The 21,111-nt window shown below is 39.1% G+C and overlaps 1 protein-coding gene across 11 annotated transcripts in view; it reads right to left on the bottom strand.

The window, feature by feature from the left end:
• cadpsb (Ca2+-dependent activator protein for secretion b) overlaps positions 1 to 21,111 on the bottom strand; it is a 75,192-nt gene that overhangs the window by 12,896 nt on the left and 41,185 nt on the right. The window contains exons 12-23 of one of the 11 annotated variants that reach the window (XM_086087507.1): positions 17,139 to 17,275; positions 16,889 to 17,076; positions 15,286 to 15,441; positions 14,628 to 14,729; positions 14,477 to 14,540; positions 14,257 to 14,380; positions 10,800 to 10,868; positions 8,117 to 8,223; positions 6,415 to 6,444; positions 3,199 to 3,355; positions 2,046 to 2,187; positions 1,204 to 1,365 (exon numbers count right to left, since the gene is read on the bottom strand). In XM_086087507.1, coding sequence (XP_085943633.1) covers positions 1,204 to 1,365; positions 2,046 to 2,187; positions 3,199 to 3,355; positions 6,415 to 6,444; positions 8,117 to 8,223; positions 10,800 to 10,868; positions 14,257 to 14,380; positions 14,477 to 14,540; positions 14,628 to 14,729; positions 15,286 to 15,441; positions 16,889 to 17,076; positions 17,139 to 17,275 — 1,438 coding nt within the window. Of the gene's footprint in view, positions 1 to 1,203; positions 1,366 to 2,045; positions 2,188 to 3,198; positions 3,356 to 6,414; positions 6,445 to 8,116; positions 8,224 to 10,006; positions 10,040 to 10,799; positions 10,869 to 14,256; positions 14,381 to 14,476; positions 14,541 to 14,627; positions 14,730 to 15,285; positions 15,442 to 16,888; positions 17,077 to 17,138; positions 17,276 to 21,111 lie in introns of all 11 variants that reach the window. The other 10 variants (XM_086087506.1, XM_086087496.1, XM_086087498.1 and 7 more) reach the window with 10 other exon arrangements.

The raw sequence follows: 21,111 nt of genomic DNA, 5'->3' as shown, positions 1-21,111 counted from the left end.
CCCAGTGCCTCAGAGAGACCCCATTTTGGACCCTTTACTATGTTCGCAAAGTGCTTCGGGTATCCGTAGCAGAAAGACGGCGGTAAAACATGTCAGCCTCCTCTAACACGCGGGCGGGACCGATGTAGTATAATTAATGATTACTAGGCCTACGATTTCCCCAAAATAATTAATGAAATGTACGTTGATGTGATAAACATCAAAGCATTTATTGAAATTAATAGTGTTTTTTTTAAATCAACAAACATTAAAAAAAATTTAAATGTACACATTGTCCCTTAAGTTTTTTTCAAAGTATTTTTAAAATGATGTTTTCCGATATCTTGTTCTTGCACTGTATGTTTGTTTGTTTGTTTTTAGTAATTTTACAAGTATTTTTTATTTCTTTACTTTGCTTTACAACCTCTTTAACACAGTTTGCAACTGCTTTTAAATGTACTTTTAATTAAAGTAGCCTTATTTCAAGGTATCTGCACTCACGAAGACAGCCGATACCTTTATAGGCCGCCCTCTTGTGGCCGTTTTATGATTAGGAACGAGAAACTAGAAATTAGAAGAATAGAAAATGTCCATTAGTTTTACGCAATTGTATGGAAACATTCTATATTGGAATATATAAGACTTTCTTTTAAATTATCTGGCATTGTTTTTCGGGGTATCAAAAGTACTAGTGGTATTGGTAATTGGTATCAGTATCGAACATAATATTGAGCTACTTTGAGTAGGGAATGCGTGATAAATAAGTACTACTTTTTTTTTCTTTTCTTTTTTAAAACCAGCCCTAGGTACTGTATAATACTGGTTAACGTCTAATACTGAAAAAATAAAAAAGTACTTATTAATTATTATTATTATTATTAATACCCCCCTCGCTTTGGGGTCTTTTCTTTTTTCTTTCAAAAAAAACCCCCCATTATTCACAGGATTTTACTGTATATGCATTACTTCTGTATCTCCTGATGATGTCGTCGTATTTAACAAATGCATTCCATTTGTATTAATAACACCAATTTCAGTTCCTAATTATTTTTACACCATCAGGTCGAGTCCTGGAGCATAAAAAATGAATTCCAATAGGCCCTTCTTGATGCTTAAAAAAAGAAACCATAATTGCTCCAATATATTCCTGAACGCGAGCATCTTCATACCAAGGCATTCTCCGTTTTGCTCAATAAAGCTAGAGTGAACTGGTTGAATACACACTCAGAGTCATATATAGCAGCCATCCACGACGGGGTTGAAAAGCTAGGCATTTGTGGAAGGTTAACTGACAGTCCCGCTACTGGAACGGGCAGATTTGGTACTTTGGGAATTTGGAGGTTGACATTTGGTAGATTCACATTGGGCAGATTACTTGTTAAACTCCTGCAGAAGAGACAGACAAAAAGAAACAACAAGAACAAAAAAAAGAACATAACAGTGGTGTGGGAGCAGCAGAAAGCCATGTGACACTCATTACTCAACGTAAAGATTGGAAAACAACACATGTAAACGCATGCACGCTGTATGAGAAAACCTTCAGCTGGACTCACATATAAAAAAGAAGCAAATGTCATACGAGCTAAAACAAAAAATCTCTTCTTGCGATACTTTACTACTTATTTTATAGAATCAAAACACAGAAGTGGAACTGTGAAAGCCACAACAAATGATAAACAAGAGCAACGGACTGGAGGCTTTTTGTTTCTGGCAACATGTCAAAAGCACAAATTATGAAGGTTAGTGTAACACAAAGCAAAAAAAAGATAAAGAAAGAAGAAATATTAGGCATCAGCCTGGCTCCAATGTGCTGCAGAGAAATAGCTAAGACACATACATTAGTCACAGGTGACTAACTATTTTCACAGTAAATAATGTTTTCCTCTTGGATATATAAAAAAAAAAAAAGAAAAAAGATTGTATTCAGCCCACGCATGGCTTGTTCATGAAGTTCGAAGGAAGCCAGGATGAACTTTACAGATGCTCTCCCAAATCGCCATCTGTCCCCGATTTTAAAAAAAGAGAAGCAATCCTACAGACGAGCTACAAAGACAGTGTCTCCTTACTTTACAGGCTCCCAGGACTCCCGCTCAAAGCCCTTGTGAATTGACTGTGCGATGGAGGACTCCATCAGATCCACATATCTAACCACCAGAGGAGCATACAGATCCTGAAGGTGCTTGTGGAACTTTCCGTTGCACAGATGATCTACATAGAGAAGGAAAGGGAAAAAGAGCTTGGGCATTGTTGTGGTTTTCCATAGTAAAAGCAGATATTTGCATATATATATAAATGCATGTATGTATGTTTTTTTTGCACTATAAGGTGTATCGGATTATAAAAGGCCCACCTTCAATGAATGGCCTATATAAAAACATTTTCCACATATAAGGCGCACCTCATTATAAGGCGCATAGAATAGAAGCTACAGTAGTGACTGGGGTTGCGTTAAGTATCCACTAGATGGAGCATACTTAACCAATACTGATCCACACACAAGGCGCATCGGATTATAAGGCGCACTGTCGTTTTTTGAGAAAATTCAAGGATTTTAGGTTCGCCCTTTAGTGCGGAAAATACGGTATATAAGGGGGTGTCAGGCAATTAAATGTTTTTATTGTAATGAATCGCTTGACTTCAATAGTTAACTCACGATAAATCGCAAATTTTATATTTGTTTTAAATGTACAATAAGATGTACAATAAAATATTATTTTTTAAGTTTTCATACTCTTGTTAACATAAAAGTGGAGAAAATGTTAAACTAATATAAACATGGCTGCATCTTTCAGTCACTGATACATTAATTTAATAATAATTCTTCAAATTTTGTTAAAATGAAAAAAAAGTGTGATAATGATTTGTGTTGTGGTAATTTTTCTGCCACTTGATGGCATAATTAAACTTGTAAGACGTTGGTGACAGCTCATTGCATTTTTCTTTTCATATTAAGAGCTATCTAATCTTTAACATGAAGTAACCTGTGAAATTCTGCACAAAATTGTAAAACACAACTTGACCGCAGTCTCCACAAATATATGCATTATTATTAAATGTATTACTGCTAAATTTTGATGTGGACATGTCTGCTGCGTTGCAACTGGAATTCCCCCAGTACAGGCTTTCCAAGTAAGGGGCGGTCATTAATCGCGCCTGAATCAACACACTCATTTTGACACCCCTAATATATATGTATGTACTGTAATCCAGAAATCTTACAGTCTGCTCGGAGGAAATCGTTGAGAAGCTGGAAGAGCGGGAAACTGTCCCAGCTCTCGGGCGACTGTATCTCCAGAGCGGCGTCCATGTCGATGGCGTAGAGGGCCAGGAAGTTTTCGGCGTGCTCCACCATGAGGTCGGTCCACCATGCGAACGCCTGCGGAGATTGCCAGAGGAAAAGGGGAAGCAGGTGAAACGGGACACGAGGAGGGAGGGCAAAGGAGAGAGGCAATCAGGCGCACTGCTTGTGAAGAAGGAGACCTCCTGGATCCTGTTCAACATATTCACAGATATTCTTTCCTTTGCTTGTCAGCTGTACACAGCCTGAATGGAGATTTGTTGTTTTTTTACGTATTTGCAAGTTCAAAAGGTACCCCCCCAAAAAAGCTCTAAAATTATCAAAGTATGAATACACTGGACATATAGTGAACCCCCACCTAATCAGTTTGCTATTCACAAATTCCCTGTTTGTGGTTTTGCTGTGAAACCTATCCTCAGGAATTCACAGGAAAAAACTCACCAATTCTTCACTTTTTTAATCACAAGATGGCGCCAAAGCTTTAAAGGAAGTAATTTGTGTCTAAGAAGTTTGCTGAACTGAGAGACCATCTTTGTGAGGTGCTAAGTTACCGTGTCCGGTGTAAAAAAATAAATAAATAAAAGTTATGCCAAATCACATGTAAGCTTTTTTTTTTTTTAGGGTAAGGTTTTACAATGAGTTTTAAATTACAATAAAGTGTTCTGGGATCACAATTTATAGTATATTTATGGTTTAAAATATTCAACAATGGTGAAAAGGTCAAATCTGTCTGCAACATACTACGGCAAACTGAAAATACTTTTCTTCTCTGAGTAATCCCTTGGCACCAATGTACTACCAATGCAATAGTTTTACTTTAGACAGAGCTATGGCCTGAGAACAATAGGTGAATTTTTCAGCAAAACTAAGAGAGATAGATTTTTTTTCTGTGAATAGGTGAATTTGTGGAAAGTGAAATGCATTATTGTGACTGTCATTTTCAGCAGTGTAAAAGTGCGTTGCATCACACTAAGAGGCGTTATATACTTAGTAGTAATGGGACAAAACAATAGGAACACGTCCCAGTGGGATCATGTTAGGGAGATGCACCATGCTTGTAAAACATGCTTAGTAACAATGCGTGTGTTAAAATAAATAATAACATTAACAAACTATTTTCAAAAAAACTAAAACTAATATAATATTTAAGATGAAAAAAAAAATCTAAACAAATTAAAAACTAAAATGAAAATGACAAAACTATTATAACCCTGGTGCATGTGCATGCGTTGCATTTAGATAATAAGATTGCACGTTGGTGCTTTCCTCCACTTGTGTCTTGCAGATGTGGCGCTTTTACTCATGCAGATGTGCCACTTCCCTGCATGCTTTGCTAGCAAGCTAAGAAAAAATTAGCTGTGCCGCTTCCACCATTCACGTCGGCCACAGACAAAACCCCAAAAGCCCTCCCCGTGTGAATGCCGCTCATCACATGCACGCCGTCATCCTTCATGAGCAAAGTCGGACCTTCCGTTCAGGCTTCTACGATCCCTTGGAATCTTTCCAAAATAGACCGTAAAGTTTTGCCGCGTCCATTTTGTGGCTCAACCGCCGCAATTGGCAGTCCTACTTACCTGTCCACTTACCCACCACTGAGGGCTAAAACAAGCGCTAGCAGGGAAAACAAGCGGCAAACAAAGCTCATCTCTTATGGAGGACCAAAACTGCCAAAATTAAAAATAAATAAATGACTAAAAGTGAAAATATAAACGGATATAAAAACATGTAATTCAAAAATGCAATCAAAAAAAAAATATATATATATATATAAATGGAAATAAAAACAAAAAATATATACATAAAAAAATACATTTTTATTTAATTTTCAAATTATATTTTTTTATATCCGTTTTTATTTTCACTTTTAGTCATTTATTTATTTACATAGCCATTTGTTTATTTAGTCTTTTTATTTTTTTTATTTTGGCAGTTTTGGTCCATACTGCCAGGTCGAAATGTTATTTAAATGAGCGGGCGGTCCTAAGCCAACCCAAGACATGCTTAGGACCGTCCCCTCATTTGAATAACATTTCGACCTGGCAGTATGGAAAAAAAAACTGCCAAAATAAAAAATACATAAATGACTAAATAAATAAATGACTAAAAGTGAAAATAAAAACGAATATAAAAAATATAATTCAAAAATTCAATACAAATGTGTGTGTGTGTATATATATATATATATATATATATATATATATATATATATATATATATATATATATATATATATATATATAGATAGATAGATAGATAGATAGATAGATAGATAGATATAGATATATAAAGCTGTTTTTATGTACATTTACATTTATTTCTTTGGATTTAATTTTCAAATGACAGTTTTTTTATATCCGTTTTTATTTTCACTTTTAGACATTTATTTATTTAGCCAGTTATTTATTTAGAATTTTGGCAGTTTTGGTTCTCCATAATCTCCACCATGTTTAAGGAGAAATAAGTGGGGGGGACTTAAGTTTCCAAAAAGTGGGCAATACTCAAAGGTGGTAGGGCAGTGGGGCCCCATCCAACTTTTGGTATCATGGTTCAGGAGTGAGTAGCGGCCCTGGCAGTATCAGCCGCTCTAAAGTGCTTGGTCAATGCAATCAGTCCAGAGGGGACATGCACATGACTCATTCAGTTATCACATACCTCTTTTCCCTGCATGGACAGGCATCAATCACAGTGAGAAGACAGGAAAATGAATCAAATTGTACTTTTGAGGCTTGTTTGTGTGTGTGTGAGGTAAAATTCAGACAGCAGAGGAGGTGATGGAGAAGGAGGAGCTTAGTGGGGAGTAATGCTTGGTGGACACATTAATCGTCGGATGGAGAAGGAACACATTTATGGTGGATCAAAATCGGAGGTTCACATGGAGCAGACTCGTTCATACTGGTTCAGCATGCTGTTGGGAGAGCAAGGAAAGCTCTTTATGGCCCGATGAACATGCGTTATGATCACAGTCATGTTGTGCAAGCTCCTCTTATTCGCCGAGTCACCGAGCCCACCCGCCGTCGCTACAGAGAAGGTTTTTCTTGCCATAGTGGCACGCATGCCATACAAAAGGGGAAGGGGGTTGGTGGGTTGCGTGACAGGGACTGAAGGGGAGGGTAAAAAAAAAAATCGAAATACTGTACCGATTGATCTGCAGAGCTTGTGACTGCCGCCTGTCGAGCATATTCAGAGAGATACAATAAATCTGCTAGATCTGCATATTGCTATCGATCACAATGGATCATCATGTGTTTTGCTGTTGCAGCTGTTGGCAGTGAAGCAACCTTCTTTTGTGAATATTAAGAGCTTGCAGAAGTGTCACAATATGAATAAATGCGAATAACTTCCTTTTTAGTCCTGGAAAATTAAATAGAAAACACGCACGCTATATTTCATTGCCGTCATGTGATTAAATCGAGGATGTCCACATTTTTTACATCCTGGGCCACATCATGAAAAATAGAAAGAGGGAGTCTAAAAAGCAATGTAATAGGCCCTAAGTATATGCTAAATTGTATTCAGTATAATACTTTCTTTTTACACTAGCTATATGGCTAGTGCTATGCAATAATCGGACTACATTACTTATTATATTACATTTACTATTTAGTACATGCCATGGACAAGCAAGAATATGAATTCAGCAGAAAAATCCACCCGTTTTTATCCATCTCAGTGGGCGGCCATTTTGTCATGTCATTTTCAGTTGACAGTAAGTGGCAGTACAGGGCAAAATGGCTGCCCGCCCCCTGCGATGAATAACAACAGGTGGATTTTTCTTCTTAATTCATACTCCACAAATGCAATATTCATCTGAATGCCATGTCTAGGCTATTGAAAATATTATTTTAAAGAATATATATGGCTTGAATTCTCCTTTAAGGAAGAAAATAGTCCGCTATTAATGTGATATGGAAGAAAAAAAAAGTGTCCCATATTTTGGAACATTCATTTATTATTTTCTTTAAATGAAAAATAGCTATATCTTCTTAATTTTATATTTAGCTACAATGTTTGATAAAAATGATTAAAAATAAAATTCTTAAGTCGTTTTATTTTCTTTTTCTCATGACTACCTGACGTGTGTCATTTTGAGACGATGTGGGAGACTGTTAACAAAAATGAACAAATCAACTAGAAATACAATTAAAATAATAACAAAAAAGTTTGTTAACAAAACAAAAATGACACTTTACATGTAGCCATAATTATAGTAAATGTCCTTCATTTTTGTCTCTGTCAATTAATTTCATACATGAGTTTTTAGGGTTAATTTGAAATGTATTTATTTTGTTATTACAGTATGGCCGCGCAGAAAAAGGAAGGTTGAATGGTTATTTGCAAATTGTAGTTTCCTTTACTTTATTATACAATACTTAGTGACTTTTTTTTAATTAAATTGCACTCGACAAATACCCATGTACATAAAGACAAAAACTCAAATAAAATGAAGCGTTTTTGAAAAAAATTTTTTTTACCCGCTCTAAAAACTAATTACCCCCCCCCCCCCCCCAAAGGAAAAAAAAAAGACTCAAATCGAAATAAAAACTAACAATAGTTTAAAAACTTTACCGGTAATCTATAGTAAGCCTGTGTCGCTTGAAAATGAATCCCAGGCCGGACTTTGGACGGCCCTTAGATTCTGCTGCAGTCCTTCTGCATTTTCTCAGCGTAAATTCATTTACGGGAAGGATTTTTTTTTTTTTTTAAGCAGCAGCAGCAGCACATACTGTAGATGGAAGCATATTTACTTATAGCAGACTGCATCTAAGACCCCCACTCGGCGAGATAAGCGTTGTGCGATTAGACTCTGTGTGCTTGGAGAAGGAGCGTCTGATCACCCACCTCGGCGTGATGCTCCTGGTTCTGCTGAAGGACCTCAATGACTAACTCCGCCAGGCGAATGGTTTCCTCCAGCTTTTTGGCAGGGGTGACTAAGCGGCCTCCATTCTCTGAGACAAAAGGAGGGCGAGGGAAAGGTGGTTAGTCAAGCACAGAACAGGATACCAAGGGAAAAAGGAGAGGGAATGAGGGTTCAATGGCTAAGATGATTATTATTATTTTTTTTTAGAACAATAAACTATGCGCTTGCTCTGTGATATGTCTTCCAAAAAACAGGGTGTTCTCATTTTCAGTGCATGTAGGGCTGCAGGACATAAAGCGACATGTGAAGTCGACACGCAGATGGAAGTGGAACGTCACATAAAAGAAAATGCACACGGAACGGTCGCATTGAAGAAGCATTTGGATTTGGAGCCGTTTCGGCTAAATAGCAAAAGAAAATTGCATTAGTATCATTAGGCCTAGATGGGATTAGAAATCATGTAAAATGGCGTATCAGAAGATCTTTGTCTTTTTTTTTTTAACAGCATAAAGTATCTACTTTATGGAAGCATTTTCTATGTTGGTTTGTATGTTGCTAACAGTTCGAAATCATGTGCTTATCCATTGCTGAACATTAGGATGGCATGACACTCAAACAGCGGAATGATGCACATCATTTTCAATGAACACATTTAACTCAAATGAAAACAGACACATAAACACATACTACGACTACTACTACTACTACTACAGTATTAGTAAATAGCCCTGTAAGAATTTATAGTATATTAATCAAGGGGGTATGTCCTAATTATGCACATCTAGATCTCGTGTATATCTAAAACCAATTTCAAACACTAAAGCCTCCAGTTCAAATTGTCTTTATTATATTAGCATACATAAATTAATAATTCATCTAAAGAAGAATCACAGATATATTTGTTGTGGCTACACTGAAAACAACAACAAAAACAATTGAATGATTTGGAAATTACTTCCCTGTTTTACCACTAATCATTGTTATTTGGCTTTATTTTTGCATTATTAAAAGCTGAATTACGTATATATGGAATCCAATAGTAGCAGTATAATGAGAAGTCATTTAAATGAGAATTGGTTCGGCTGGGGTTAGTTTTGAGTGTTCAGTCCATAATAAGATGCTCCTTAACAGCATGCACATAGTACAGTATATTATCATTTTTTATAATATACTTTATGGAAGACGTGCTACAGAGAAATTAACCACTCAAGGCATGCATGCATATATTTTGTGTATATTATTCATCCTATTGTATAAAGCTGGGGCCACCGACTGCGGTACTTGAGAGCCCCTATCCTGCATGATTGAGATGTTTTCCTCCTCCAACACACCTGATTCAAATGATTAGCTTGTCAGCACGCTCTGAAGAAGCCTGAAAACGACCCTGCCGGGTAGGGGCCCTCAAGGACCAGAATTGGTGACTCCTGGTATAAAGTAAGTGTATGAGGGCATGTGAGGTAATATATGTAATTAAATGCATGTATGGTATGTATAGAACATATTGTTTGTGTGTGTGTATACACCATATATACCATACAGTGGACCTCCGCATTTTTGCAGATTTTTTTTCACATTTTTTCCCTCAATATTAAAAAATATATATATTTTCTGTTTTTGTATTTTTTTTCCAGTTACCACAATTTTTCATGGGTGATGCTTGTTGAAGAAGTTTATTCTTATTTTCCTATCCCCGCGAATAGCTGGGGTCCACTGTACGTGTAAATATGTGCAGTTAAGATCATTACCTGTTTTATATGTGTTTTACATATAAAACATTTACAGATGCAGGTACATACACGTGTATGTAGGTATATACGGTATGTGTGAATGTGAGTGTGTGAGTCTAAACCAGGAACTAAACGTGAGTTCACCTGGATCCTTCTGATCCTTTTGACCTTTCTCAACTTGAGCGCGAAAAAGAGGAGAGAGAAGATAGACAGATGTTTACAATTAGAGAAGCTTAATTAAGCTTGTTTTCAAACTAACACGGGGGACGTTTAAAAGATGCTCTTCATCCCCATCTGATAATCTCAGGGGCTCGTTTCCGGGGCAACAGACGTGACACAAACACAGAATCGAAACATAGACGCTGTAACGTAACCTGTGAATGAAGAAAGTGATCAGATGCTTGTCAACAAACGGACAAAAAGCTCAGTAAGACGCACAGACATCTGGCAGGATCAGACAGGACACACGCAGCGACTGGCCAAAGGTCAAGTTAGGACAAGCCAACGTTTAAAGCGCTTCAATTGGAAACAGCCTATCATGTCGTCCCATTAAGACTACCCCGAATGTCCCAAGCCTACCTGTTGGGCACGGCACATCACTGACACATGATCAGACCACAAGACTGGAGGAGATATCAATGTAAGCAATGTAAAAATGCATTCAAGTCAAAGGAATGTGCATTGAAACCAACAGAAAGAAGCTCACAAACCAGACTGCTCATTCATGTCCACCCCAAACAGATGGTTCTAATTAAAACAAAATGGACCCCGGCTGATTCTGTGGTGCTGCACGGATCTCCCGACTGCTTCTTTGGACACTCAGTCTCACACATAAAGGCACAGATAATAATAATAAAAAAAAAAATAAGCATGACAAAGAGAGGGGAAGCCAAGCTGGGTATGAGGTGAGAGGAGGGTTTTGGATGAAGGTACTCACGGATGGTTAAATCCATCACTTGAGACGCCAAGCAGAAGACAGGGTGCTCAAACATTTCCCTCTTTTTCCCTACAAAAAAGGATCGGGGCATGCAAGAGGCTGGGGTCAGACGAGGGAATGCTGGAGGCGGGAAGCTGATGGGAGGACGGCTGTCCGGGTGAGACTGCGAGTCAAATGTTCTCGGGGTAATTGTAAGAAAAGAGGCGCCTCACGAGGACAGCGGGAGGTCAGCTGACATAGCAGAGCAAGATAGTAAGGCTGTCTCCTTAATATCTTTTTAGCACACGCTAAGCAGTTCTTTTCGAGGCATAAAACAGCATCAGTGTGCAGTGGTGTAGCGCGGGCTGCCAGCAGGTTGGAGAAAGCTAAGTAGGCTACTGGGAGCCCCTATTATGTGGGCTGTTAGGTGGCAAAAGTACTCTGAAATAGAAGAAAATCCAGATATTTGCGTAGTAAAAAATAAAATAAAAGAGACTGGCGAAAGCAGAATTACTGATTCAATTCCTGTTCTTAGTAATAGTCCATAAGCACAAATGCACTTCAATTAAAAATTAATTTGACTCATTTACAATATAAATAATATTCATATTAATTAGTTGACACATAAAACAAATATTCTGTGCACAAAATTGCTTGCCTTTTTCATAAAAGCATCATGTTACTTATCGCTAGCTAGTAGCGGCTAGCGACTATCAACTGTAAAGTGATTAAAGTCGGGTCAAAGTTTCAAATAAAGACATTTCAATGGATCAGCATAGAAGCAAATAAAACCTGATTCATGAAAAAATACAACTCACCATTATGCTGACTGTATTGTATATGATGATAGACTAGTTTGCAAGTAACTGTGCTAATGGTCAAATTTTTGGTAAAATGTTTCAAGACGCTTGCAGCAAAGTATGGCCATGCCGTACTGTGTTAAGTTTCACTTCACCCCTTGCCATCAGTCCCGTGGTATCGCTGATATGAATATTTTTAGACTAGCAGCGATGGGAATAGCCAAGTTAGCAAGGCTAACAGGCTAGCGAGGCTAACAGCTACACTCATTGACTAGCAAGTTTATTTTTTATATTCTCAGACTGCGTCGTCTTGTTGGCAAGAATTTTTTTCTGCTCCACAGTGTTACAGTTCAGTGACGCAGCAGATGTAAATTAATCAAGTGGAAGACGAGACGCCGCAAAAAAATGTGGTTAGCGTTAGCGACTAGCCAACTTCAAGATAGTAACATCGAGGCAGAGTACTATTTTTAACTCGTTGACTAGATGACGACTGATTTGGTTCAATCCCTAACAGCTAGCGTTGGCTCAAATTTTATGCTAGCTATCACTATGTGTTCCCATACCTAGCAAAAGCAAAACATGCTAAATTAAAGCTAAATTATCTCAATATCGTCTACCAGTCCAGTGAGATTCTTCCATTTATTTTCTATAGCACTTATCCTCATTAGGGTCGTGGGTGGGCTGGGACCAGCTGACTATGGATGAGATTTGTGGTACACCCTCAGCCAATCACAGGGCACTTATAGACAAATGTCTTCAACCGCGAGCACCCAACTACCGTCGCTGCCACACATGACGTCATTGCCATTGCGGTTTTATGCCACGCAAAGTGCCTGCGAGTGAATCGAGATGACGTCTCAAAGCACATGCAAAGTGGCGGATGCTGGCTTGTAGCCGATCAATCCCAGCATCTCTTAGTTACGGAAGCCACTTTACTAAACGTCACCCGATAGAGCGTAAAGCAACCGTGTGGGAGAGGAGAAGTAAGCAGAGTCGGCAGGGAGGATAGCGGGAGACAGAGGTGACGGGACAGCTGCTGGTATCTCAAGGCGGGGGGGGGGGGTGTTAAGGGAAGGTTGAGAGGAGTTCGGGGGTGGGGTTAGTAGAGGCTACACAGTGTGATTCCTTTGGGAGCCGTGACTCAGAGTGGACCGCCAAGTCCACATTGTCGAGGAGTCGCCACGACAGATCAGCTTGGACAGATTTCGGGGCTTTTTGGGGGAGTTGAATGCATTTTTACTCACACACACCTCTACACAAAAGGGCAACTTGAGCTATAGAACTGCACAGAGCTAAAGCGGGCCTGAAACAAAGGAGAGAATTATTGCAGAGAGAGACAGCGAGAGAGAGAGAGAGAGAGAGAGAGAGCGAGACATCATCCGGGACAAAAGAGGGCGTAAAGACAAGTAGAGTATCTTGCTGTCTTTTCTTGCTCATGTTAACCAGCGCCAAGCAGGCAGTTTGTTTAGTATAGAAGAACTTAGGGCCCGACCAATATGGATTTTTTTTTAGGTCGACAGAATAAAATTCCGATAACCAATTAATTGGCCGAATAATTAAAAAATAAATGAAAAAATATAGCCTATAATGAGTTTGTATTTATTTATTTATTTTATTTATTTATTTATTTTAAACAGCTTTTTGGGTCCCTCAAGGCTTACAATTACAAAGCCATGAATCACAGGCAGGACATTTAAAGTTAAAGTGCATACTGATTGTCACACACACCTAAGTGGGGTGAAATTATTTTCTCCGCATTTGATCCATCCCCTGAGGCAGCGGTGAGCAGCGGGGGGCGCGCTTGGGAATCATTTGGTGATTTTGGGGTTGCACTCTTTGCCAGTACTTTGACCTTAAGTTTCTGTTTAACTTTACAAGAGAGATTTTTAAGGGGGTAATGTTTGAATGCCTGTCTTATTTTGTAATGTGTTAATATGTACCCCAAAATTTTTTAAGAAAAAACAATCTGTGGGGGGGAACGTGCCGATTTTTGCCAGTTGTAAAATACGTAGCTAATATCGCCTGCTGATTAAATCAGTCAGACAATTAATCAGTCGGGTCCTTAAAGAACTACATAAAAACAAACTGTACGCACAAAGAAAAAACACTTTTACATTTTGGTGCAGATATGGCTAAAAGCGCATATTCTGCATCCCCACATCAAGTTTCACACATGCAATTTTAGCTCATTAAACAAACACAAAGAAGCTCAAAGTTACGGAAGCCACTTTACTAAACGTCACATAAAGAAAATTATTGAGTTGAGCCAACAATACTTCAATATGGGATTATGCTTTTATGTTTATTCAAACAAAAAACAAACATAATCGTTCTGGTATTTTGTCTTTAGTTAAAGAAAAATATGCAAAAACACATTGTTCAACATAATTAACTTTATATTTCTGTTTATTTAAAATATTCCGGTTGATTAAGATGAATGTGGAAACTACATAAAAAAAGTAGGAAGTCAGTGTTTCCAAATCTTCAGTGAACAATGCATAAATAAAAAAAATCTGCCATATAATGTATTTGAATTGGATAACTATGAACGTAAACAGTATGGTACTGATTTTTTACTTTTTAATTCAGTGTGTCACCAAAAACAATTACTTCAATTAACATGCCATCCTGTATACATTTGCTGTCATATTTCGGCACAGCCAAGTTATTTTGGTTACCTTCAATTTTAGCATAGTCTTTAATCCGCTGGTAGTTGAGGTTAGCAGCTTGCTCCAAACATCTGCGGATGACTCCTTTAACTTCCTCTGGAGGGACTGGTGTCACAATGTCCTTCATCAGGACCTGACGGGTCACAGTTAAAGACAAGCGTGTGACTTGCTGATGTCTGTCAGTAGGTATATAGTAGTACACATAATTATATTTCAAATATGTACAAACCCTCTCCAGCAAGGATAAAGTAGCCTTTAGTGCACCTTCTGGGCGGCCAAAGGGGAAACAATATCTACACGGAGGGGATGAGGAGAGATGTTCATATTGATTTGAAAGTGACGGAAAAGTGCAACGCGCGTGTATTAAGTGTGCGCATCACCTGAAATTTACAATCTGGTTTTCCAATATCACACGCAACCGCTCTTTGATGTCTTCAAATCGTTCCTTCTCGTCCACTTTGACGGTGCTCAGCCCGTCTGGCCTGCGAAGGCGACACAAACGCGTATGAAGGGCAAAAGATAAACACGTACGCTATGTGTAAATAAATAAATGAAAGCTCTCAGGTCTTCTCCAGCTGAACTAGAGTTCACTTGAGGTTCAACTTAGAACAACGTGATCATCAGAGGTGAGAAGTAATGCACTATATTTGCTCAGCTACAATGAAATAACATTATATAAATTGTATTATTGAAAGTAGTTTTAATGCAACATTTGACTTGAGTGTTTTTCTTAAGAAGGAACACTACTTCTACTCTATTACACTGAGCTACATTTCCCTCACAATTTATTTGTATCTATTTGCCTCCATTCGTATTTATTTAAATACTTAATTCAGTTGCAATTAGTGATATTGTAGGGAGTAATCTTAAATAGCACATTCCTATTGTATATTTTTGTCTTTTTGACCTTCATGCCCTATTACAAGAAGAAATAACTAATGTTATTCTCTAGTTACTCGGTATTTCTTTTACTTGAATAATACAACTAACAGTACTCTTACTGGAGTACGACTTCTGGCTCTGATGACAATGTCTCACCTGTTGTGCTCTTGAGAGACTTTGGAATCCTTTCTTTTTCTAAACTTGAGTATGAGGTGCGCTCGTTTAGAGCCCGTGTCAGGATTTGGCCTTTGGGAGCTCTTTGGGCTCATTAGGGCCTCGTAGCCCAGCGGGCCCCAGTAACTGCGGCCCTCTCTGACTTTAATGGACGCATAGGAGGATGAATAATATGGACAGTAAGAAACTACGGCAACAGAGGAGAGAAAGAAAAGAACACAAAAGAAAAAACAAGGAAACACGTGGAGATGTGCAAATGGTTAACAACATAAATTTAAAGCGAACACAGCGACTGTATTTATGGAGCTGTAATGTGTTTTTCTGCAGGCGATTGTGAGGACTGTGGGGGGAAAAGACGTTTTATTTACTGACTACCGACATATCGTAGAAAGAGAAAGTTGGTGAATTATGTTGTAAATGTAAATTTCAACTCTTGTGACCTTTTGATTTGAAGAAAATGAAAATCACAATCCTTTTTAAAAATAATAATATACCATTATAATCATTACACATCCCCTTATTCTACACAAAAAAATATTGTAATTGTTCTTCATTATCATACAGTTGGACTCCTTCATAATAATGGCTGCTTCACCAATTACATGGTTCATTGCTCAGATAAGTGGGTGGGGAGGATTAGGTTGAATTGCTTTATATACCGTACACTCTATGTGTTCATACAGTCACAAACAGTACATAAACACATGATAAAATGAAAATGTATATTACGGAGGAAAGTGTGATCGATTTATTATTATATATATATAATGGTTAATTATTATTAATATTTAGGTTAAAGGGTGGGTCCTTTTCACACTGCACTCGGGTTGCGTGGTAGCACGTAAAGATGAAAGCATGCCCATATTTGGAAGTAATAACATAGCAGTCTACCAGAAGGTAAACTTAACCTTAATCACAAAAGAGTCATCCCCCTCATGTCCGCAAGAAGAGCTCATTAAGGTAATCGACAGTATTAGCGGTTATTGAAGGGGGAATTAAAATTTTTATTTTTTTTAATGACCTCTACCTCACGGAAATTCGCCTATCGGGTGTTCCCTCACTTTTCACGGGTGATACGTTTCACGCCCACCCGCAAAAAAGTGAGGGAACACTGTATTAAGGCTTCCTCTATTGTCCTCATGCCGTTACCTGTCAATGCTGTAAGTTTGCCAAAATAGCACTAAACCACTCCGCTCGCCCTCTCCTATTAGAGGACGTCTATTTAGTGTTGCCTGCCCCTCACCCCATACACAATGAATTGGTTTGCTGCGCCCTGCTAAGTGCAGTGTGAAAAGGGCTCACTGGAAAAGAAGCTTGGCTTATAGGCTGCAAAAAGGTGTCACAAAAGCCCACAAAAACACGTTACAGTCCTGTCAATATAGTCAATGCATAAATCAAAATACAAGGACAACATTAAAATCAAACACACACAAAATAATAATCGATGTGTAAAAACATAAAATAAATGATGCCATGAATGCTTCCCCAATCTAGTGATATAGCATGTTCACAACAGTTTTTTTTTTTTTGCAAACTGTGTCCCTGGAAAGAAGTGCAACATTGAAAAACAGAGGTTTGTGCACACCTGTTCCCGTGCACGTGGGAGGCACAAAACGCAAAGCTGTAGTGCAGAAGAGTGGGGTCAATAATGGCGCCACTCTCCGCCCTTTCCAGCAGGTCGCGCAGGTAACACAGATGCCTGTGGCAACCCCGGACGCCGTTCCTGGCACAGTATTCGTCCAAAACAAAGACCTGGCCCGGGCTGAACCATCCCTGCGTGGCACAAAGGGGCAGTCAGTAACCCGCGGTGCAAGTAAACCGGGCGAGGAGCTCACCAAGCAGCAGAAGGTGTCGTTGAGCCTGTGGTCCAAGGTGAGCCGCTGCACCATCTCAAAAAGCGAGGCGTGGTCAAAGCTACAGGGGTTAGCCGAGATAAACTCATCCATGCCGTGTTTCTGAGCTCTGTCAGCATCTATCCAGCCAACAGCACAGGAAGAAGCACACGGTTCAGAGGAGAGGATGTCAGTGAGGCGCACGCTTAGTCTTGGTCATAACACACAAACGTCGGGGAATATTTTAGTTTTTGTTGCTGGTGAAGGGGAGGGGGTTCTTCGAAGGGCAAATTATAAACATTAACAGCTTACATTGTCAACTTGCATTGTGTCAGACAGCGTAAAGAGATCTGACGTTATCAGTGGGAGAGCTCAAGCTACGCTAGGAGCGACAGGCGCTTCCCTCGTATATGCATGCACGGTTTTTTTTTGCAGCGTCACAATCCTTAATGGTTTACAGGGTGTCCTTAAAAAAATATTTCCTATCAATGTCATCAATAGATTCTGCCATTCCTTATAGTTGTTTGCCTCCCAGTCGTGTGCGATAGAAGTGCTTGGCTATATCGAAGGTGTCTCTGGATTTGAGTTTTGCTATCAATCTCCTCAGTGTCAAAGTCAATGAGGAGATTTTTTTGAGGAAAACTGAAATGAACATGGCTGATGACTGAGCATTCAACTGATCTTATCATGAAATCCTGCGACATTCCTTGTGCTCTAATGTCTGTGAAAGATCACAGCACAACATTCGGTGTATTTGGACAATCGAATGAGTTCAAATACAAGGGCTGGATCAAAAATAATAAAAAAACACGAATAATCTCAAAGTGCAAATAATTTTTTATATACTATGGAACTGCCCACTCATTAGACCGTACTGAAAGGAAGTTCATGGAGCACTACGAGACATTTTTAAATGTTTCTTTCCATTTGTAATGAAAACTGTTTATTTTTGGATGTCTACCTCAGGATTGGAGTAGAAAAGATAATTTTTTTACTGATTACAAGCTAAAAACTATAACGAAAAAAATCGTTGTCACATGATATCCCTAATTTGTAAACATGAGATATAATAACTAAAGCCCTAACAGCATTTGTAAATCAGAATCGAGGTTGGTTTGAGACTTGTTGGGAAAAATGGTTAAGGTAATTTAAAATCAAAAAGCTCAATTTAATTTTGAATTAGGATCATTTGAAAACAATGATGAATTTATATTGTTCTAATTTGCATTTTTTTTTTTTACGGAGGGATTAATGACGATGTGCATATTTTCGCATGTATGAACTGTACCTATCTGTAATAGTGTGAAAAACTACAACAACAAAAAAACAAAAAACACGAATAACAACATACCTCACCTAATGCGGGTATGAGCAGGAGGGCATATAAACATGTGGAACAAGAACTGAGTTTTCAGTTTTCACCATTTGAGTCATTTAAGGAGCAGCCCACTCGAGAATGTAAAAAATGAAGGAAAAAAAAAATTATATTCATTCTTAATGTCTTGGAAATGTTTTCCTTATGAATCAGGAAGTAGCTTGCCAATTAAAAAGTGAATTAATATGAAACAATGAAAACAATACGGGCAATTTCCACAAAACTTTGTGTGCATGGTCCAAGAAAGAACCCATTCAACTTTGGTACGTATTGTTGTCTTTTTTTTTTGTTGTTATCCTTAATTTCTCAGGATACATTCATCTCCATCCCGTCGTTTAAGTCGCGGGCGAGCTGGAGCCTTTCCCAGCTGACATTGGGTGAGACGCCATACATACCATCTTATTTTACAATCCTCATGCAATTTGATGCTAATTTGATAGCTTAGCCTTGCTCGTCTTCATCTTACATGCATGGCAACAGCTCTTATCTGATCTCATTAGATTGCGCAGGTATACTCAATGAAGTGACTGTGAGCGCATATAGGTGATGTGGTCATGTCCTCTGTGTGAGTGACAGGTGTCAGGTCCGTGACACACAGACAAGGTGATGATGGCTCGGGAAGGGCGTGGGGGTGGAATGCGCAGGCCTGATTTTGGGGTTCGGGCTGGGCTTGGAGAGAGACCAGGTGACATCTGTCAACCTCCGAGCGGGATAAGGCTGAAGGGGGACAGAGTGCAATGCAATTGGCATTCTGAGATACTCTCTAGCGAAGGAAATTACAGAAGGTTGCAATTAGGATTTAATCTGAGGAGGAAAAAGCTGCGAGTGTTAGGACAAGTGAGCTCATGTGAAAGGAGAGGACACATGGAGTGTGACAACACAAAGTGAGGATGGGGGGAGACACTGGAGAAAAATTAGGGTTGAAAAGACAACCGGGAAGTGGACAATAAGACGAAATAGAGGGAAAAGGAAGACCACAAGGAAAGAGTTACTGATGGCCCAGTTAACAAGAGGCAATATTGCAAGGCTGTTGGGCGAGTGAGACAACATTCAAAAAGTGTGAGCAGAAGGTGTCTGGCCTTTATGTCCTTTGTTTGGAATAAGTGAGGACATAACGAGTAAGTGCACTGGGCTCGCTCAACACCTCGGCACAATTCCAGCAAAAACAGCGAGTATGTTTGCAATAACATGAGCACATGCTCGGAGGACGAACCGTGTGAATTTTACAAACGTCATGCAGCCCCGTTTGGAGATTTGATCTTTTGAATTGCATTCCCTTTTGAATTCTCTTTCTCTCTCTACGCATTTGCAAGTTGACAATACTTGAATGTGTTGCAGTGTGTTCATGGTCATCTACCGAGCAGACTAACAGGCATGTCACTACCAAAGAACTCTAACAGGGTAGCAGTTTGGTGCAAGTATGGGTAAATAGCATGAAGCCAACATAGGCAGAACTGTATCATTCGCTGGGAGATGGGGGAAGAGGGGGAGGGGGGGGGGATGAATGGAACCTCCTGTATTGACAAGAAACTAATGGACACAAACAGAAGTGTCCTCCTATTCAGGCAAACCAAATGCTATAAAGGATCTCGGCTTTCTGGAGGTGGACCACTGGACTTGCCTCGATGTCTACACGCCCGTCTACTGCAGGAGGAGTGGGGAGAAGGGGGGGGGGGGGCAATGGGGAGTTCCGGAGTATTTCATCGTAAGAAGGGGCGGCATTAGCTACTCCTTGTCTTTGGCATTCAGAATACTCCGCATACATATTTGCCAACTCTCGTCAAGGCAAGAAGAAGCAAAACATAAACGTCTATGAGCAAATTGAGCCCTCTATAGTAAAGCACGTCAGCAATGTCACACATTGAGTCCACTCTCTACCTTACATCAAATGAATTATACATGTTCCATCAATCTAATATTAAAGATTTGTTTCCAGCTCTTTAACTTCTCATTAATAATGCATGTGAAATATTTCAGATTTCAGGCCAATCCGTCTTCATTCTAGTCATCACATTGCTTTACTCTTGAGGGATCGGGTTACCAATGTGAGCAAAGAGAGAAGGCAATTATGCAGGAACAACTATCATATCCACTTTAACCAAATACTAAGCCAAAAAAAATAAAAATAAAAATAAAAACGTTCTAAGAATAAAGACATGCATCCTATACTGGCACGAATGGATGCTTCTATAATTTGAATCCTCAAGTGGAGGTTGTCAAAAAGGGAGAGAAAAAAAAAGGAAGAAGTTCTCAACTAAGATCTAAAGACATGAAGCGAGACATGAAGAAGGAGCAGAGGGAGGAGAAAGAGCAGGAAGAAGAGAGAAAGATAGAGAGAGAGGGGCAGAAAGAAAGAGCGTTGCATTTGTCAGATAATCGGCGGGGATTATCTGAGCTGTGCCGGCTACAGGGAAGCACTTACCCTTGAGTCCAGCTAGAAGACAGCAGGGTAAGAAGGGACAAACCAGAATAACATAAAGACTAGCAACAAGGCTGAAGGAGAGCAATCACGAAAGACCCTGACTGACCGAGCAGCTAGCGGCATTACTGAAGAAGGGTAGACAGGCAAAGCATGAAGAAGAAAACACAACTGAGAAGAAA

The sequence above is a fragment of the Leptonotus elevatus genome, chromosome 10, assembly GCF_054856555.1.
Source record: "Leptonotus elevatus isolate MCC_2025b chromosome 10, RoL_Lele_1.0, whole genome shotgun sequence".
NCBI classification, from domain to species: Eukaryota; Metazoa; Chordata; class Actinopteri; order Syngnathiformes; family Syngnathidae; genus Leptonotus; species Leptonotus elevatus.
The sequence above is the reverse complement of the archived record's forward strand: the minus strand, read 5'-3'. Positions and strand labels throughout refer to the sequence as shown.